A 20,097-nucleotide genomic window follows, 5' to 3' on the forward strand; every position below is an offset into this window, starting at 1 on the left:
CACACACACACACACACACACACACACACACACACACACACACACACCTCCTTTGAAACCATGCATGTAGTTATACAGTCCTCTCCTGGGAACTGTCTCCTCCCCACCCCAAGCTTTGCCTCATCCTGGGTGATATGGTTTGGCTGTGTTCCCACCCAAATCTCATCTTGAATTGTAGCTCCCATAATTCCCATGTGTTGTGGAAGGGACCTGGTGGGAGATAATTGAATCATGCAGGTGGTTCTCCCATACTGTTCTTGTGGTAGTGAATAAGTCTCATCCGATCTGATGATTTTATAAGGGGTTTCTCTTTTCACTTGGCTCTCATTCTCTCTTGTCTGCTGCCACGTAAAGATGTGTCTTTTGCTGCTTTCCGATAGGATTGTGAGGCCTCCCCAGCCACGTGGAACTGTGAGTCCATTAAACCTCTTTTGCTTCATAAAATTACCCAGGCTCAGGTATGTCTTTATTAGCAGTGTGAAAACGGACTAATACACTGGGCGACCTTCAGTACCTTCACATCCTCACATCCTTTTCTACTCTAAAATCCCATTCTCACTCTCACATCTTAGACCAATTCATTATCACAGGTACTGCTCTTTCTTCAACATTTCTTATCCACAACCTCGTTTATTTCCAGATTGCTTGCTTTAAATACCCCCACTTTGTGAGCACTGCAATCCACTGACATCTCCACTTTCTCTAGCAGCCCTGTTCTTGAAGCTCTGTCCTAACTCAGCACAAATTTCATGGTCCACTTCAATCACAGTATTGCCAAAATCCAAAATGCCTTTGATCCTGTCTTTATGTCACACCTGTCTGATGAAACTAAATAAACCCAATTATTATTTTACCTGTGCTTATACTCATTCACAAGCCCTGCTGGAAGAAGGCAGGCAAAAGCAAAATGGTTCCATTTAAGAAATCATGATCACCAACTTGAAATTGGCTCTTGGTACTTCCTGGAGGTTTTAAGTCAATTTGCCCTCCCACGTACACAAGACTTAAACCTTCCCCACTGCCTTCAAATCTCCACTCTCAGCAGATGATCATTCCTTCTACCTTAAAGAGAAATTAAAGCCATCAGAATGGAGTGTGCGTGCCCACAAATAAACACACGCCCGAACCCTTACTATTCTCTCTCTCTCTCCGTTAAAATAATTACAGCCAGGTGCCATGATTCATGACTGTAATCCCAGGACCTTGGGAGCTGAGGTGGGAGGATCACTTGATGCCAGTAGTTCGTTACAGTAAGCTATGATCTTGCCACTGCACTCCAGCCTATGTGACAGAGCACGACCCTGCCTCAAAAATAAAATAATTCTATCATGTATGCTTCAGATTTCATCATTTCCTACTTTCTTAAGTACATGAAATCACTGTTCATTCCTTTTCTCTCCTGTGTTGTACAACTCTCCCCTTCAAATGCATCCTCCCCATAGGCTTTTAAACATATCGATATGATCTCTTTTAAAAAAAATTAAAATGCCATCTTTCACTGGGTAGTCCTATTGGGGGAAAGTACAACACTCACTGCCCCCACTTTCTCACTGTTACCCCACACTCAGTCCACTTCAATCAGTGCCCTCCATGATGCTAACACCAATGGACAGTCTTTCCATTCTCATCTTACTTGACCCCTCAGCATTTGATGTTGCTGATCATTTACTTCCTTCATCATGAAACACATTTTCTCTTGGCATTCCTAACACAGCACTTCCTGGTTTTCTTCCTACTCCTCTGGCTATTTTTTTCTCTGACTCCTTTAGAGATTCAGCCACTCTAACTCAGCATTAAGAGTTGAAGATCCCCCCCAAGACTGGGTCTGAGGTTTCCCCTTCTCACTTCATACTCTCCACATGGGCATCTCATTCATGCCCATGCCTTCAAATGTGACCTGTACACAGAGTTACAAAACCACATCTGGGCTCAGACCTCTCCTCTGAGCTCCTGAACCACGCCCTGGTTTTACCACCTTTCAGAGGACTCAAGCGTACCTCAAACCTCACTCAGCATGTCCAAGCTGCACTCATGATCTTCCCCCTAAAAACCCAGTCAGTGTTCTGTATTTTGGTGAATGGCATCGCCATCCACCCACCTGAGTAAACAAAAAATCTGGGAATTGCGCCTGACAACCCCTACTCCGTCATTTCAAATCCAGCCCATCACCAAGTCTGACTGTCCACTTCTTTGCATCTCCACCACACCGCCCTGGTTTAAGGCATAATCACCTCTTTTCTGGACAATTATAACAGCCTCCTATCTGGTCTTCCAGCATTGACTTTAGCCTTGTACTGATCCATCTGTTTTCTATGTTGAGGTCACAGTAATCTTTTCGAAACATAAATCTGACAACGATCCTCTCAACCACGCAAGACTCTTAATGACTTTCCATTACTCTGAGTAATAAGACCAGGCTCATTAACACACCCTACAGTGCTCTGGGTGGTCTGGCCATAACCATCTCTTTAGCCTCATCTCACAATAAGCATCTCGTCCTCACCCTCTCTGGGCCCCAACTACAGAAACCCCCTTTTCTTCCTCCAACTCACCACATTCCCTCCTGTCCTAGGACCTTTGTACATGCTGTGCTTTGAGTTGAATACTACTCTTTCCCCTTGACCTGGTTAATGCCTCTTCCTTCAGGTTGATGCTAACTCATCCCATCCTCAGGGAAGAATTCTGTCCATTATAAGCTCCTATTGCACCATTTACCTTGTATTGATGCCTCTGTATTACCTCACCATCTCCCCCAATAGGCTGTTAGCTCCAGGCAGGAGCTGTTTCTAGAACTGCCTTGGCACATAGGAAACTCTCAAAAATACTTGTTAAATGACTGACTAAATGGACACAGGGTCACAGGGTTCCTTGGATTTTTAGTAAATTGATTTACATTCATTAACCAACCTCTCAGAATAACCTCAGATATTACTAAATTGTTGGGTACTACCATGAGCACGTAATATAACAATGCCCTTGCTTTTCATACTCTCAGGGTCTTCTTGGCTGCTGACCGAGAGTCTTTCGATTCACTTAGCTGCAACACATGCTGGTAAAACTTATTGTGTAGTCTCCCTTACTTCTAACCTCGGCCTTTGACCCATATGCCTATTCATATATAGAGATATGTTGACCAGTCAGGGTACTCTGCCAAGAAAGAAGAGAGCTATGAGCCTCATACCATCTTGTCTAGGCTTCTCCCATGCCCACCTGATCCTTGAGCCACAACAGTACCCCAGTTTATGAATCTAGCCTTTTGATCCTATTACTATATAATAATTTGCCCAGGAGAGCATATGAATTTTCAGGAGAGCTGACTGTATCAAGGTGAGGCAGTAGCAGTTTGATTTTCATTCTTCCTTCTCCAAGTTGTCCTGGAAACTAAGGCAGAAATTTCACCTACATCTAATTCACACAAGGAAATCAGGACACAATGATTTCCTGATACACTGAATGAATCATTCTACTCCCTTGGAGACGTACTACTGATTTTTTTTCAGGCATGCAGAGCAGAGACCACAGGGAATCTGAGGCTGAAGAAAAGTGATTCAGCTCAGACACAGTGAGCTGTCCTGGCATAATAATCTGCACATCTCTGCACTGGATAGAGAGAAAGCACAACTTGTTAACCCCCTCTGTGTTGAAGAAGACGCTTCCCAGAGTGTCTGAATCTCATAACCAAACAGATGAGCACATCATACCTTCACTAAATTCAAGATGATGATGGGAGAGCCAAACCTCTGAAACATCTGGTCAAAGTGAAGGGCAGCCACATGTGCAAATGGATCTGCCTGATCCACTGAGAAGGAAAAAAGATGAAGAAACACCTGAGTGAAAATTGCAAAGCAAAAATAAAAAACGCACCGCGTTGTTTTTTTTAAAGAAATGCAATTCAACTAATCTTTCAATAGTTTCACTTTCCAAATCCTTCCTAAGGCACTCACTAGACACTTATTCATCATGTATTTATTACATTTGAATGATTCTTATGTTTCTGAAGCAACATAAAAATAGTTTACTAACAGCCAAAATTAAATATACATTTACTGCATAATAACAGAAATTCCTCTTCTAAATTATCTACCTCCTAGAACTAAAACCTTGTGAAAACCTAAGCATTTATAGATCTCTGCAACAGCAGTTTACTATCTCTAAATGTGAGGACAGAAGAGTTATTATTAAAAACTTGGCTCTACACACATGTAATAGGTGGTTTAGGCATCATAGTTGAAATGTCCTGAGACCAGTATAAGGGCACAGATCCTCTAACTTGCACGTAAGAAGAATAACTTCCTGCAGTGAAAGACATCACAGAAGCATCGCAGAGTATTTGTTCGGTCTCCACTTCATTTGCAACATCACCCTGAAAAGAAAGATGCATTGAAAGATATTTTATGTTGTTGGAAATATTTAATGATATAAATTTTAATGAAGTTATAATTCCTATTCTTTGAAAGTCTTGAGAGGTCAATATTGATTAATGTTCAATATGCACATTAGAAAAGCAACCATTAAAATATAATAAACAAGGCAATTAAAAGTATCAAAGAATAGACTAGAAAAAAAAACCAAATCTCTAATAATACAAGTCAGATAGAAAACAGCTGGTTTAAATAAATGGGAGTGAGGGAAAGAAAAGACAATTACATGAAATTATATAAGAGGTGAGAAAGACTAGAAGAATATCAAAATTCAATTCTGAAGACCAAAGTGAAATGAAAGGACAAAAGAGTTGAGATTCAAATAATGCCTGATGGACAAAAGGAAAAAAATAGGGTTTTCAGGTACTTATAGAAGTATATAAGGACATAACAAAGAATAATTTTAGAGGCAGTAATAATGTCTGCTTGATTATCCTTTGAATATTCAAAAGCAAATAATCTAGCTGCAAAATTCTGATATTTTAAAGCACCACCTATAACAATTTTCATTGTTGATATAATTTTAAAAACAATGTTGCTATTTTAAGCTGGGATCAAAACCCAATGCCTCACTCAATCTGTCTACCAAATCACACATCTGCTAAAGACTCAACTTGTCTATTGCAAACAGAGATGGAACACTCAAAGGAGAGGACATAGCTAATGGAAGGATGGGTGCATTTTTTGCTGTTGTTATTTTCTAGCAGTGAACAGAGAAAGGAGGCTGGGCAAAAAAAGCAAAGAGGACAAAGGGTTTCCGTACCTTGCTCCACTTTGTCTTCTTATCAAGAATAAACTTCGTGTGACAAGTGCTGCCTTCTACTTATTCCTTGGGTGGAGGTGCTTTGCTATTTTTGTTTCTACATTAAACATGTACTACATTTCATATATTATAGAAATGGCTCGCCTTCTAAACATTAGACATTTTATAATTCCTCAAAGCACTGTATAACTATAAATAGCTGACTTTTCAGAACATCTGTATATTAGTCTTACTTCTCACATGTTTCAGATGCACTGAAGTATTAATAATTGTCAGGCCCCCACATCCATGGGTTCCCTCCACAGATTCAACCAATCTCATATAGGAAATATAGTTAGGCCTAAGATGGTTGTATTTGAACTGAACATGTGCAGACCTTTTTTATTGTCATTATTCCCTTAACAATACAGTATTACAACTATTTGCCTAGCATTTACTTCTTATTAGATATTAGAAGTAATCTAGAGATGATTTAAGGTATACAGGTGAATGTACATAGGTTATATGCAAATACTAGGCCATATTATATAAGGGACTTCAGCATCTGTGGGTTTTGGATGGGAAGGGGGTTCCTAGAACCAATCCCTTGTTGACTCTGAAGGGTAACTGTATTCTCTTAATAATATCCTAAAGTAAAAAATTCCACTTTTTAAAATTTCACTGTACTTCTACAACAGCAAAGCTAATATAAAAGGTTAAAAGGTCAGTGAAGATACTATTTGTCATCTTACCTCACAGTTTGCACCTCTTTTAAGAAAACGGGTACCAGCAAATTTACTGGATCTTCTAGCTATTAGAGTGACATACACTGGTCGTCCATAGATCAACAGCTCTTGGAAATCAAGTTAAGGTGTTTAGCATTCATGACTGTCACATAAGACCAAGAGGGTCATTATACCTTAAATACACATTTAGATACAGCTTGTCCAATGGCTTAAAGAACACCAAAAGGTCCACCTGAGAATGCAACAGCACTGGGTCTAATGGTTCTTCAGAATTGGGGTGCAGCAACAAAGGGCAGGCAATATCCAACTTGCCTAAGGAGTCCTTTCTATAAATTTCAGAGGAAATGGTGATCAGCTGTAGGATTACTGGCCTAGTAAAGGATGTAAACAAGTATAACTAACCCTTTTGATATGGTTTGGTTCTGTGTCCCCAGCCAAATCTCATTTTGAATTGTAATCTCCAAGTGTCAGAGGAGGGGCCTGACGTGACGGGAAGTGACTGAATGATGGAGCAGAATTCCCCCTTCCTGTTTTTGTGATAGTGAGTTCTCACGAGATCTGGTTGTCTGAAAGTGTGTGGCACTTCCCTTTTCACTCTCTCTCCTGCTCTGCCATTGTGTGTGCTTGCCCTTCACCTTCCACCATGATTGTAAGTTTCCTAAAGCCTCCCAGTCATGCTTCCTGTTAAGCCTATAGTCAATTAAACCTCTTTTTTCATACATTACCCAGTCTCAGATAGTTCTTCATAGCTGTGTGAGAATGGACTGATACACCTTACTTAGTCTTCCGAGATCATACACCTTGCAAAGAGAACATGTGTCATTTTAATAGGTTGTTTAAATTATGAAGCAGTATATAACATATAATACTGAAAGGATAAACTGAGTATAAGATTCTAAAAGCAGTCAAAATCTGTCACCTACCTGCAAATCCTGAATGCTGAATGATTTATTGTGAACTGCTTAACCAACATATAGCTTCTTAGTTAATCACCTTAATTTTCTGAGCCAAGTCTCATCTTCGGTAAAATGGAATGTAACAATAAAGTAACTAAAGGTGGACTAGGTGAAGTAATGTGTGTACTACTAGTGCCTGGCCTGTAGTATTCATTAAATGGCTTCTATTTTTATAATCACACAGACTTCCAGAATTCATTAAATGCTTGATAACCAGGAGACTAGATTCATTGTTTAAATTTATGAGCTTTAAAATGATCATCTATGATGGTGCTATTTTTAAAAACAAACATTTATTATGTTTAATATGTGTCAGGCCCCAAGTTAGCTCTTGGAAATAAAAAACAGAACTATCTTTTAGGAACTACCTTTAGAAACTGTAGCACATTCTCTTTGGTATCCCTGGTGGTAAAAAAGCTGTGTTCTTCCCAAGTAGAATTTACTTTTGGAAAGAGCCAAAAGTAATACAGGATCAAATCTCATTATGCAGTAATGATCAACCAGATAATACCACTCACTGGTTAAAAGTGATTATAAAGTCATGAGCCTGATTTTCAAGTGTAGCACATAAATCTCACTCAACTTCGTTTCAAAATCCCTCTGTGCTTTTACCTAGCTTTTCATCCCCCTCACAGAAGGCAGCCCTGCTGTTCTTCAAGGCTAACCTTGCCTGCTGTGCCCTTGGTACCACTCCTCTTAAATGCTCCTGGTGCAAGAACACATAATGATGGTCAGTCACATTCACTCACTTAATGGTCTCAGATCAACCACTCCTTTAAAGGTTTCAGTATATTTTTAAAAGCCTAACACACTAGAAAACATGCCGAATGCAAAAATGCCCTACGTTATCTCAAAAAGTAATAGGAAAAATCTAAACACCACTTTTAGATGGTACATGCTGCCTTCTTAAACCCCATAATTGCACTTTATTAAAAGGGTTCAAAGTAGCTACAAATTAATGAGATGAAGCTACTGAAGGAAATAAAAGTCTTTATAAAATTGAACTTATCGGCTTAACCCAAAGCTGAAGCTACTTCTTTAATCTATTTTGCCCCCTTGCCTGGACTACTGCAATCTTTCCCTAACTCATGTCCTGTGTTCTGGCTTCATTTTACTTAATCCAGCTTGAAAATGGCTGACAACTCAAGCGTCCTAAATACTACTTTGCACATGTCACTCTCCTGCACAAAACCTTTCCAAAATTCTAGCATCAAACCTAGAGTCCTCAGCTTGACCACCAAGGCAATCTGGTGACTGTCAATCTGACTCCCACATACCAATCTCCTTCCCGCTATATGCTGCCTCCCGGGAGTTTTATGCCATGAGAACACTCCCGTGTGTTTCCACCTCTACACACACAGTGTTTCCCAGGCTGTGATCTCTTTCTCTGCTAAGGCCTGACTTTTGTTTAGGGCCCAGGCCAAGTTCAACTATTCCCATGGGCCTGTCGCATCCTCTCCAACTATCAGTAATTCTGCTCCTTCTCCCAGATACGCATGACACTTAAAACCTGTATCACATAGCATTTTCTTCCTTGTTATTTTTTCATCTTTCTGTGTATTTAACAGGCTTATTCAAATAGCATTCTTCTTTGTAGTTCTACTACATAGTATCATGGGCAGGTTTTCCTGTTGGGGTGCAGAGAATGGTATTATAATCATATAATTCATAGTAGCTGTCTACAAATTGACACATCATAAGCTTAGTAATATGTATTTTACATTTTTTTCAAAAAGGATACTTGACTGCCCACAGAACCCATGAATAATATACAAAAGCCAGTCACGATGCACGGCATTTTTTATTATATCCAGAAGTTCGCCGTTCCACACATATTTCATATAAGGCTCACTACAGATCCCAAATACCCCTGAAAAATAAAAGTCTGTATCAGTCCATAAATACATAAAATATTTTGTATCAATAAAAAAAAAGTTGGTATCAGAAAGATATGGAAATGGGCTGACATCCAACTCATTTTTAAGTCAGCTGCTGTTTTTAACTTCAAAGTAAGATGCCTGGTTAACAGCATTGCCATTTTCAGCGGATATCATTCCCATCATGTCCAGAACATTGTGTGGATTCTGTGAAGAATCTGACTCCCACGAAAGGCATTTTCTGACTTGTGACAGTTCTTGAGAGAAAAGAAAACGAGAAGGAAATTGAGGACATCTTACAAATATATAAATAAAGTCAAGAGGCAGCAGGAAGTAGCAGTTGAGCACATGGCTGAGGAGTTAAAGTTCCTGGATCCAAATCCTGGCTCTGCCTCTCATCAGCAGAGTGACAGGCATGATCAAGAGTGTTATTTACCAAGAGCGTAGCACCTCTGCTTCCTCACCTGTACCACATGGTTGTTATGAGGATGAAATGAATTAATAATGCACATAAAGGGCCTAGAATAAAACTGGTGTATTACAAATACTTCTAATAAGTGGCAGTTATTATTATGTTAGGCCTTTTCTCTATGAATAAATTAATTTCATCAAACATAATTTTAGCAGATCCACGTAAACTTATTAAATAGCAATGAGTTTTATAAAACTTACATGAAGTGAAAAATTAAAAGTATGTTTCTAAGATAATAGCTTAAAAGACTGTAAAGTTTCTAAATAGCAGTTAATCAAGACCATTTTTTCCTCAAAACATGATCTGTTAAGAGTATTTGTTTATACACTATACTACACCTTGGTTTGATTCATAAAAACTAAACTTTCTCTGCCCTTTCAATGCCTTATAATTAATAATAAAGACAACAATAGGAGACCTATTTTCGTCACTTACCAGCTCTATGACCTTAGGCAAGTTACTGTCTTTGAACTTCAACTTTCTAAACTACAAAATGATGTTAATACTACTTACCTCAAAGATATTGTTCAGATTAAATAGTATATGCAAAGTACCTGACATTCAGTAAAGATTATTTTAAAAATTTATTGTTTTCCTTTCTACCTACTCCCATACCTTCTACCCTCTCCCATACCTTCTACCCTCAGTCCCTGTTTCTTATCAGTTTATCTCTGTGTGACAAGAGAATAATCTCACCTTTGAGAATGATGTATGCATGCTAATCACCAGAAACTGTGAATACAAACTGTTATATTACATGGCAAGAAGAAATAAAGTTGCAGATGAAGTTAAGGTTCCTAATCAGGACCTTGAGATGGGGAAATTATTCTGCATTATCTAAGTGGGTCCAATATAATCACAGGGTCCTTGTAAGTCAGAGAGGAAAACAGGAGTATGAGTCTCAGGTAACGTAATGTGGCTTTAAAGATGGAAGGGAGCCATGAGCCAGGGGATGCATGCAGCCCCTAGAAGATGGAAAGGGCAAGAAAACTGATTCTCCCCAGAGCCTCCGGAAAGGAATGCAATCCTGCTGACACACTAATTTTAGTTCACTGGGACCCACTGTGGGCTTCTGCCTTCTGTAAGATGATAAATTTGTTGTTTTAGCAACTAAGCTAGGTAATCTGCCACAGCAACAAGAAGAAACTAATACACCCTGTTATTCATATCTATCAAGTAGAATTGCTCCAGGAATAGCAAAAAATTAAGTAGCATAGGAGGCTTAATTCAGATCCCAGAACAGATATTCAAATTCAGATTTTGGAGAGTATGTAGGGCAAATTTAGTAATACTTCAGCTTTTGTATTACAAATGGTGATATTCAGAAGTGTTGCCAGCAAATATTCAGACACACTAGTTGCCTTGCCCTCTATCTGTCTCTAGCGGCATGGGTTACCACCAGAGTGTCTGAACCACGGCAAATGTATGTGATCTAGATGATCTGCGAGTAGGGACGGTGCCCTTAGCTCAAGTGATGATCAATCAAGTAAACTAACAAGAGTCAAGGGAAATGATGGGGATAAATTCAGTTTAAGTAACAGCCTAAGCCTTTTTAAAGTTGATCACAACATCTGGCAAACCATTAACAGAACCCAGCCTCTTTTTGAGAGTCCTGCAAGGGCAGATCTTCTGGGACTACTTTAGATTGGATTCTACCTCTGCACTTCTGCACCCACATCTTCATCACTATCATTTAAGTTGCATGGAGCAAGGAGCCCAAAGACACTATTGGCTTACTTCCCACAGTCTTTAACACAGCTGGTGTCTTCACTATTGAAATGATTCACTTACAACATTCACATTAGCAATGTCTCTAGGTTTACAGTGCTAGACTGACCCAAGAATCTGGCAATAAAGGTAGTGTGTGACTGGTTTAGTCCAGGATCTCAGGTAAACCCTAGACGAGGCACTGAGTGGTCCTACAGTGGTCTTACAGCAGTCTTGCAGAGGCAGGGCCTATGCAGAACTGATGGGTCAAGCTGGGACCCATCAGTTAATAACGACCTCTGACCTGCTACACTGTTTCCTCGACATGGCCATATGATCTTAATTTCTAGGCCTCAGTTTTCTACTTAGTCTTTAATTCTATAAAACTAGCACTATACCTACTGAGCAGAGTTTTTATGAGAAACAGCAATTTACATATTTATATAATATATATTTACATAAATATATATAAAGTTTATATATAAATATATATTTATATACTTATATATTTACACATATTAAATATATATTTATATAAACATAAACATATTAAATATACATAGTATAATTTAATATACTTTTATATTTATATTATACTTATATACTCCATATATAACATGTACTCCATTTATATGTTTATATAAATATATTAAATATATTTATTACATGTAAATGTCTAGCACATAATAGGCAACCCATGGTAAATCTTTTTCAAAACTCAGACCATAACGAACGGGTCTCTATGAAGGAAAATAAGTAGTGTGTATTATCTAATATTAAAAAAAAATTATCCACATAAACTTCACCTCTGCACTCCATGTAAAAGTCTAGGCTTGAATGTATTCAATGAAAAGTACATGAATAATTGCTAGAAAATGTCAGCATACAATTTGGTGGCTGGCCGACAAATGAAATCACGTGGTGATTAATGATCTTTATAAAAATGAATTGGTCAACTTCACATATCCAAAACAACCCCATTTAAGGACAAAGAGCAATGAGGGATGGAGAAATATGAGGAAAATGTGAGTGAATTTAATGAGCTGCCACTTCACGGATACCACATTAATATACATTAGATACGCCAAGACCACCTACCACTTCCACCTTGTGTAATTAATCCTTCATCTTCAAAGATGTCAAAGCTTTCTTGGCGATTCTGGGTAGTTTCTGACTTTAACATCTCCAGGGGCATTCGCAAGACAGTGAGATTATACTGAAGTGAGTGAGACAAATCATAGCTGTAACTGAGGACAGAATTGAAATTTAATAAGAATTACAAAAGCAAAGCATATTTCATGGTCTTGGCTCCCATATGGAATTAAAATCTGTGCACTAAATTACTTAGCACCTGTTACTTTATTTGGAAGCAATGCTGTTCAAATAAGCACTGTAAAACATTGCAAAATATAAACATAATTAGAAATAAAAACCTCACTGCATGACTAGGCATCTGCATGACTGGAAATACACAAGACAATGTCAGTAACCTACATTCTTTGATTTCTACAATGTGCATATGTGCATTTTGTCCTTCATACCGAAATCAATCTAAGTTCATGGTCTTGTGCAAACAGGGTCACATTTTCTATGAATCTGTATGGCGTTTTAGATACTACAACATCCACTGCAATACTGCATAATTCTGTATCCTAGTTTATCCAGGAGTGAAAATAATTCTATTAATTATTTATGGTGGTATCATAACTGACTTCATAAAACAGAAATAAGCAAACAATATAGGCCATTACAGTGAAACATGTTTTAGGAGAGTAAAAGGCATTCAAAAAATATAATTGTCTCTGTGCAAATTAAATTTGGCCTTTAGGCCAAAAGAAATTCATTCAATTTTGATCTCACATAATTAATATTTTTAAAGTATCTCTAGCTCTCTCTATATATATAGCTAGAGATATTTTTAAAGTATCTATATATAAACATATAAATATATTTATATCTATGCTGATATAGAGTATATGCACATTTATACTCTATATAAATATACATAAATATATTTAAAATACGCATATATACATAGGGTGTATATATATATATATATATATACTATACATATATATTTATAGCGTGTGTATATATATATATTTCTTAAGTATGTGTGGGTGGACTTTCCAGTTTTTACTGGAAATCCTAAAGGAGCCTAGCTATATACTTTTAGCACAGAATTTCAGAAAGTAGTTTGAATACTTTGTTTATACAAATTTGAATACATTATACAAATTATACAAAAATATTTTGTGTTTGTACAAATTTGTTTTTAAAGTATTTTAGTCATATTTTAAAATGGTTACAATTCTGTCTGGACAGTTACAAACATTATTTGAATTATCATTTCTTTATTTATATAATTTGGTTGAAATTGATTTGTTTCATCTGTGAAATTCAATTGTATCACATTTGCTTGATGAATCCACTCATTTTAATAGCATCTAATCTCAAAGGGATAAAAAGCTATATTAAGAAGTTGGCTTCTGATTTTTAACAATCAATTCTTTCTATTTAAAACAATTGCTTTATTCTAGAGATTCTTAAGAATATATTCTAACCTTTTTAAAAGCCTACTTATGAGGCACAAAAACTTGAACCTACATGTATTTACTTATATAATGACTTGATCACAACTCAGTATAAAAATACAGACAAAACTGAGAAATATGAAGCAGAAAAAGGCCATTTCTAACAATAGCACTGAGCTTCCATAATAATTGACAGACACTATAAAGTTAGGCATAAAGACTGAAAGCTAGAAGACGGCAAAAAATACAATGGAAATATACATTCAATAAACATTTGTGGAAGTAAAAACTATTTCTTTAGGAGCCCTTTGCCCCACTTCTGTTAAAAATAATTAACTTCTTTCAGGTTTGCATCAGTAAAGACATAATTCACCCTACGTAGTAGAAATGTTTTTCTTTCTTTCATAAAGAAATGGTTAACTACATTAATAGTTTAAAATAATTTTTTTAAAATGCAAAGTACCCTGTCAGTAGTATATAACACCAATAGCTACAAATGCTCTAGGTCCTCCTTTGATCCTTATGACTCAAGTCCTTATTGTGTTCTACTTTTAGTTTGGATATTACAGCTAATAGAATTTTCCATCTATCACAATAATTACATCTATCAGGCCCACATACTAGTCACATCAATGGTAGTATAATACTTATCATGATGCTCTAATCATTCACTTGCCTGTTCTTCAATTATCAATATTTGGGTTGTCCCTGGATTATTTGGTTTGCTTGTTTGGGCTATTATAAATAGAGAAGCTATAAATGTCTCTTTACAATGGAGATTTGTATTTTTCCTCCTGGTTATGTTCTCAGGACATATTTTTGTATATGTTCAATGCTACATTCCATCTCAGGAAACTTAACTTAAAATATCACCAGCAGTACATCAGTATTGCAAGAGTTCTTCCTATTTTGAATTTATTTTTACCAAATTTTGCCAGATTATTTACTAAAAGTTGAATTATGAAATTGTTACAACTCTGTATCAGAGGCCGAATGCAAATTTCATTTTTGTAATTTAAGATTACAAAATGAGAATATTTCTTTAAAATACATTAAATCCTACCTAAAACAAAGATGATTTCTATAATGAGAATAAATATACTTTAATTTGCCCATTTAGATTTTCAGATTAAGATTTTTAAAAGGAAGAAATGGCTATATTTTAACGCTTTTAGATAAAACAAGTTGACTAAAAAGAAACAGAAGAGTACTACTGTGTTCTCATTCTGTTTTTACCCTCTGGAAAATAATATAAAAGTTTATGTGATTAATAGGAGCAAAATTAACCTCAAACTTACCTAAAGTAAAAATTGCTAGATAGGTCCACATTTTGAAATATTCGTAGATACCTAAAAAAAAAAAACAAAAAAAACCAAGGTATATTTCATTTGCCCAATACTATTACTTTTCACAGTTTAACATGTACCTATATGAACATTTATATTTGTAAATGTGCTCATTAAAGCTAAAGAATTCAAACCATATCTAGAATAAAGATTACATATGAAGCAATTCTAGGTCTGTTGATTATCCCTTTGGAGACCTGTAACTTTTTAGTTTGACTGTTCCTCATCACTGATTATGCCAGTGAGAGGCAAGGTCATGCACCTATGTGTGTGGGGCATGGCAGACTTTGGGCAAGATAGAAATAAATGCTGTTTTTGCTTTTACAACATGCTTTGCAAATGCTTTGAGGATGGAGAGAGGAGAGCGACAAAAACAAGCACAATGTTTGTGGGTCACCACTATTTTAAGTTGGTAAGTTTTTATACCAAAAAAGGTATAGAATAAAATGTTCACGTTTCTGTCACTCAGGATTAATAAATGTCCACATTTTAAAATATCTATTTCAACTTTTAAAAGATAAACAACGAACAATTTAAGAAGTTAAAATTCCCTTTAGACCTCCCCAGTCCTGTTCTCTCACTCCAGAGGCAACCATTTTCCTGTCATTGATATGAATCCTTCCAGTTCATGGATTTCTTCACTGTTATCACATTAGAGCCATCTTTGAACGTAGCATTACACTGTATATTTAAAATATGTATGCAAATCATTTCAAACTTTGTATACTGTCCTACTTTCTTCACTCATTTTTTGAAATCTAGTTATGTTGAAAGTTATAATCTGTTCACTTTAATCAATGTTCGGTCTTCATCATATATAGTCATCCCTTGGTATATGCAGGGGATTGGTTCCAGGTCCTCCCTCGGATACCAAAATCTGCTGCTCAAGTCCCTGATATAACATGGCATAGTATTTGCGTATAACACAAAACACACAACACACATCTTCCTGGATACTCTGAATTGCCTCTAGATTACTTATAATACCTAATACAATGTAAATGCTATGTAATGCTATAGCTGTTATACTATATTGTTTAAGGAATAATGACCAGAAAAAAGTCTGTACATGTTCAGTACAGACACAATTTTTTTCAAGTATTTTCAATCTGTGGTTGGTTGAATCCACGGATGTGGGGTCCATGGATAAGAAAACCCAGCTACACATGACACACTTTATTTATCCATTCTCTGCCGATAGACCATTAGGTTCTTTCCAGTTCTCCACTGTAAGATACGACGCATGTTATCCCATAAACATGTATAACAGCTTCTCTAGGACACATGCATAGAAACAAGAATCACTGGGTTGTAGATAACGTGCATTTTCGATTTTGCTAGAATTGTCGGAGTGTTCTTCTAAGTGGCTAAAATATCACTCCAACTCATAGTGTACAACTCACTTCCCACATCTCTGCTAACATTTGATGATGGCAGATATTTTGATTATTCCCAAACAGACTCATGAGAATAAAATGGTAGCTTTTTAATTTGCATTTGCCAGATTACTAGGTAAGGTTCAGAATCTCTGCTGTGAACTGCCTGTTCCTTTTAACCATTCTTCAGTTACGTTGCTTATTTTTTCTCACTGATTTGTAGAAATTCTTCCCACATTCTAAATAATAATCATTGTTATATGCTGCAAATATCTACTTTTAGACTCCTGCTGTTTCCTAAAATTTGTCTGGATTATAAATACATTTTGAATATTGACAGTATCAAATATAGCACTGTTTGCCTTATGATTTATACATTTTGTATTTTGTTTGTAAAATCCTTTTTCATACCAGTATTATAAAAATGTTTACCTTTATTTTCTTAAAATTATCTTTGTACTTCTGAACTTGCTTCCTGAATATTATCAGAGAATGGAATCAAATTTCAATTTTGTCCAATTGGAAAACCAACTTTATTTATCCCATCTTTTACCTCAATGACTTGTAATGCTTACTTTATCATATTGCAGTTTGCCACATAAAATGCATCTTTTTCTAGGGTTTCTCAACTCTGTTCATTGACCCACATCAATTCCTCCACCAATACTAAGCAACCTTATTTACTATAGCTTACTATCTGATTATCTTAGTTACTATAGGTCTTACCAACTGGTTGACTTTATTTCTTCTTTTCTTTTTTAAATAGTCTCGACTATGCTTAGACATTTGCTTTTCCATATGACTGTTAAAATCATGCCAAGTTCCATTCTCAAAACATCCTCTTGGAATCTGGATTAATGTTACATTAAATTTATAAATTGGCCAGGTGCTGTGGTTCATGTCTATAATCCCAGCACTTTGGGAAGATGAGGTGGGAGAACTGTTTAAGTCCAGGAGTTAAAAACCTGCCTGGCCAACACAAAAAGACACCATTTCTGCCCAAAATACCAAAATTAGTCAGGCGTGGTAGCATGTGTCTGTAGTCCCAGCTACTGGGGAGGATAAGGTGGGAGGACCACTTGAGCCCAGGAGTTCAAGGCTTCAGTGAGCCAGGATTGCACCACTGCACTCCAGCCTGGGTAACAGAGTAAGACTTTGTCTCAAGAAAAAAAAAAATTTATAATTTTGGTGAAAACTAACATCTTCATGATATCAAGCCTCATCCATGAGCAAGGGACATCTCTCCAATTATTAGAGATTTTTTAAATCTTTTAATAATGTTTTAAGTTTTTTCCATAAGGTTTTATATAGCTTTTGTTATATTTATTCACAGGTACCTTATAAATTTTTTGTTCATTACTGCTAATGTGTGGAAACATTACTGGTTCTTACATATCTTACATGTTGATCTTTTCTTTTTTTAATTTTTTTTTTTTTTTTTTTTTTTTAGGCAGAATCTCACTCTGTTACCCAGGCTGCAGTACAGTGGCACAAACATGGCTCAATGCAGCCTCAATCTCCTGGGCTCAGTCCTCCCACTTCAACCTCCCAAAATGCTGGGATTACAGACTTGAGCCACCATGCCCAGCCACCTTTTCTTAAGTCGTTTTGCTGAACTCTTTCATCAGTTCTGAGAATTTGTAGATATTCTCAAATTTTCCAAGTAGAAAATGATGCTGTTTGTATAATAACATTAATTTTTCTTTTCAAGCTTTATGCCCATTTTTCTAGTCTTGTGGCACTAGCTAGGACCTTCAATATGAGGCTGAATGTTAGTAGTGATGGTAAATACCTCTGTATTGTTCTTTACTTTGATTAAAAGTAACGCTTTTAAAGTTTCACTTCTAAGAACAATTTTGGAGATAGGTTTTTAATAGGTATCATTTATCAGATTAAGAAAGTCTGCTTATATTCCTGGCTTGCTAAAACTTTTTATCACAAATGGGTGTTAAATTTTGTCAAATATATTTTCTTATTTTATTTTATTTTTTTTTTTTTGAGTCGGAGTTTCGCTCTTGTTACCCAGGTTGGAGTGCAATGGCACAATCTCGGTTCACCGCAACCTCCGCCTCCTGGGTTCAGGCAATTCTCCTGCCTCAGCCTCCTAAGTAGCTGGGATTACAGGCACGCGCCAACATGCCCAGCTAATTTTTTGTATTTTTAGTAGAGACGGGGTTTCACCATTTTGACCAGGATGGTCTCGATCTCTTGACCTCGTGATCCACCCGCTTCGGCCTCCCAAAGTGCTGGGATTACAGGCGTGAGCCACCGCGCCCGGCCTGTCAAATATATTTTCTGCAAACATTAAGAAGATAATTTTTCCAGCAATATTTTAATGTGGTGAACTGCTCTAGGAAGCTTTCTAACATTGATAACAATCATGCATTACAGAGAAAAACATTACGTACGAAATGTTTAACAGTACTGTATTTTATTTCCAAATATTTTACCAAATATTTTTACTTAGATGCACTATTGGATTACATAGTTTTATAAGTGTTAAAAACTTTTCCTATTTAGTAATATTATTTCAGTTTACCTATAAAAAACTATTAATATAATTGTATCTTGTTCTGAATAAGTCCATTTACTACATGGTATTACTCATAAGATAATTTTACTCTTTAAAGATATTCCAATCACTATATACAATAACATAATCTATATTATTCTTGGCTAAAGTCATAAAGATGAGATTTATAAATAATATTAACCTCTTGAACCTTTTCCTATCCCTGGATTCGTATGCTCTCTCTGGTCAATCTGATTTACTTTTAGTCAATAAACTATGCTTTCCTATATCCAGTATGGGATATAATTTTTTTCAGTTAGTGCAAGACAAAGGTTTACTTTATCTGATAAATTGTACTTATCCTCATCTGAAACAAATTATTTTCTAATAACTCCCCCTTCCAAATCATCATCAAAAGCAACATGACAAGGGCCAAGAAAACCACTGTCTAAGAAGGTCTCAAGCAAGAGGGTTGTAACACTTTTAAATTTTGGTTCATGTATCAGAACACTATAGAAGTACAGGATATAATTAAAATATAAACTGTTACCTATCCTAAAAACTTATAAATAGTTCTTTGTTCCATTTTAATCTTCATAAAATTAAATCAATTCAACCTTTACAATTTTATCAATTTGTTAATAGCTTTTCCCACATTGCCAAAGTTCCAATAATTCCTCCAAAACTTTTGAACATTTCAGATATATAGAAAAATTGGGGAAAAAAAGTACAATTAACACCAGTATGTCCTTTTTCTGAATTCACTGTTAGTGCTCTCTCCTTAAACACATACACAAACATTATCTCTCTTTAAATATACAAGTACATTTTATTTTTCTAAACCACTTGACAGTAAGTAGCAGACATCGTGACACTTCACTCCTAAATATTTTAGCATGTATCTTATTATGAACATCTCCTCAGTAACCACCAGCCATTATTATGCTCCAAATTTAAATGCTGATTCAATATCACTAGTATGTAGTCTATATACAAACTGTCCAAATAAAGCCCTTTAGAGCTTTGTGTGAGGATATGTGTGCAAGTACACACACTTTTAACCCAGGATCCGACCAAAATCTGCATTTTGTTGTCATGTCTGTTTTAAAATCTAGAACAGCTGTTTTTTGCCTTTGATGACTTTAACATTCTTTTAAGAGTCAAGGCCAGTTATATTGCAGAAAGTCCATCAGTATGTATTTATCTGATTATTTCCTCATGCTTAGATTCAAGTTAAATATTTTTAGCAATATTTAACTACTAATGTAAACTGTGTCCCTCCACTGAGAGTCAAACAATGTCAGTTTTGTCTCATTATTGGTGATGCAAAGTTTGATTACTTGGGTAAGAATGTCTGCCATTTTTTTTCATTATAAAAATACTTATTCCTCTTTGTAAACAACAAAGA

General features: G+C 36.1%; 1 protein-coding gene across 6 annotated transcripts in view; it reads right to left on the reverse strand.

The window, feature by feature from the left end:
• The window catches only part of FIG4 (FIG4 phosphoinositide 5-phosphatase), a 134,135-nt gene that overhangs the window by 78,173 nt on the left and 35,865 nt on the right, over window positions 1-20,097 (reverse strand). For all 6 annotated transcript variants that reach the window (XR_004267896.1, XM_032275056.1, XM_032275060.1 and 3 more), the window contains 6 exons: window positions 14,754-14,804; window positions 12,020-12,168; window positions 8,607-8,735; window positions 5,916-6,016; window positions 4,201-4,363; window positions 3,702-3,799 (listed from right to left, as the gene is read on the reverse strand). Coding sequence is in view for 5 of the 6 variants with exons in the window: in XM_032275056.1 (XP_032130947.1) it covers window positions 3,702-3,799; window positions 4,201-4,363; window positions 5,916-6,016; window positions 8,607-8,735; window positions 12,020-12,168; window positions 14,754-14,804 (691 nt within the window). In the remaining variant the exon portion in view is untranslated. The remainder of the gene's footprint in view (window positions 1-3,701; window positions 3,800-4,200; window positions 4,364-5,915; window positions 6,017-8,606; window positions 8,736-12,019; window positions 12,169-14,753; window positions 14,805-20,097) is intronic.

This window comes from Sapajus apella, unplaced genomic scaffold (assembly GCF_009761245.1).
Source record: "Sapajus apella isolate SASKATOON/1434 unplaced genomic scaffold, GSC_monkey_1.0 scaffold6, whole genome shotgun sequence".
Classification (NCBI taxonomy): domain Eukaryota; kingdom Metazoa; phylum Chordata; class Mammalia; order Primates; family Cebidae; genus Sapajus; species Sapajus apella.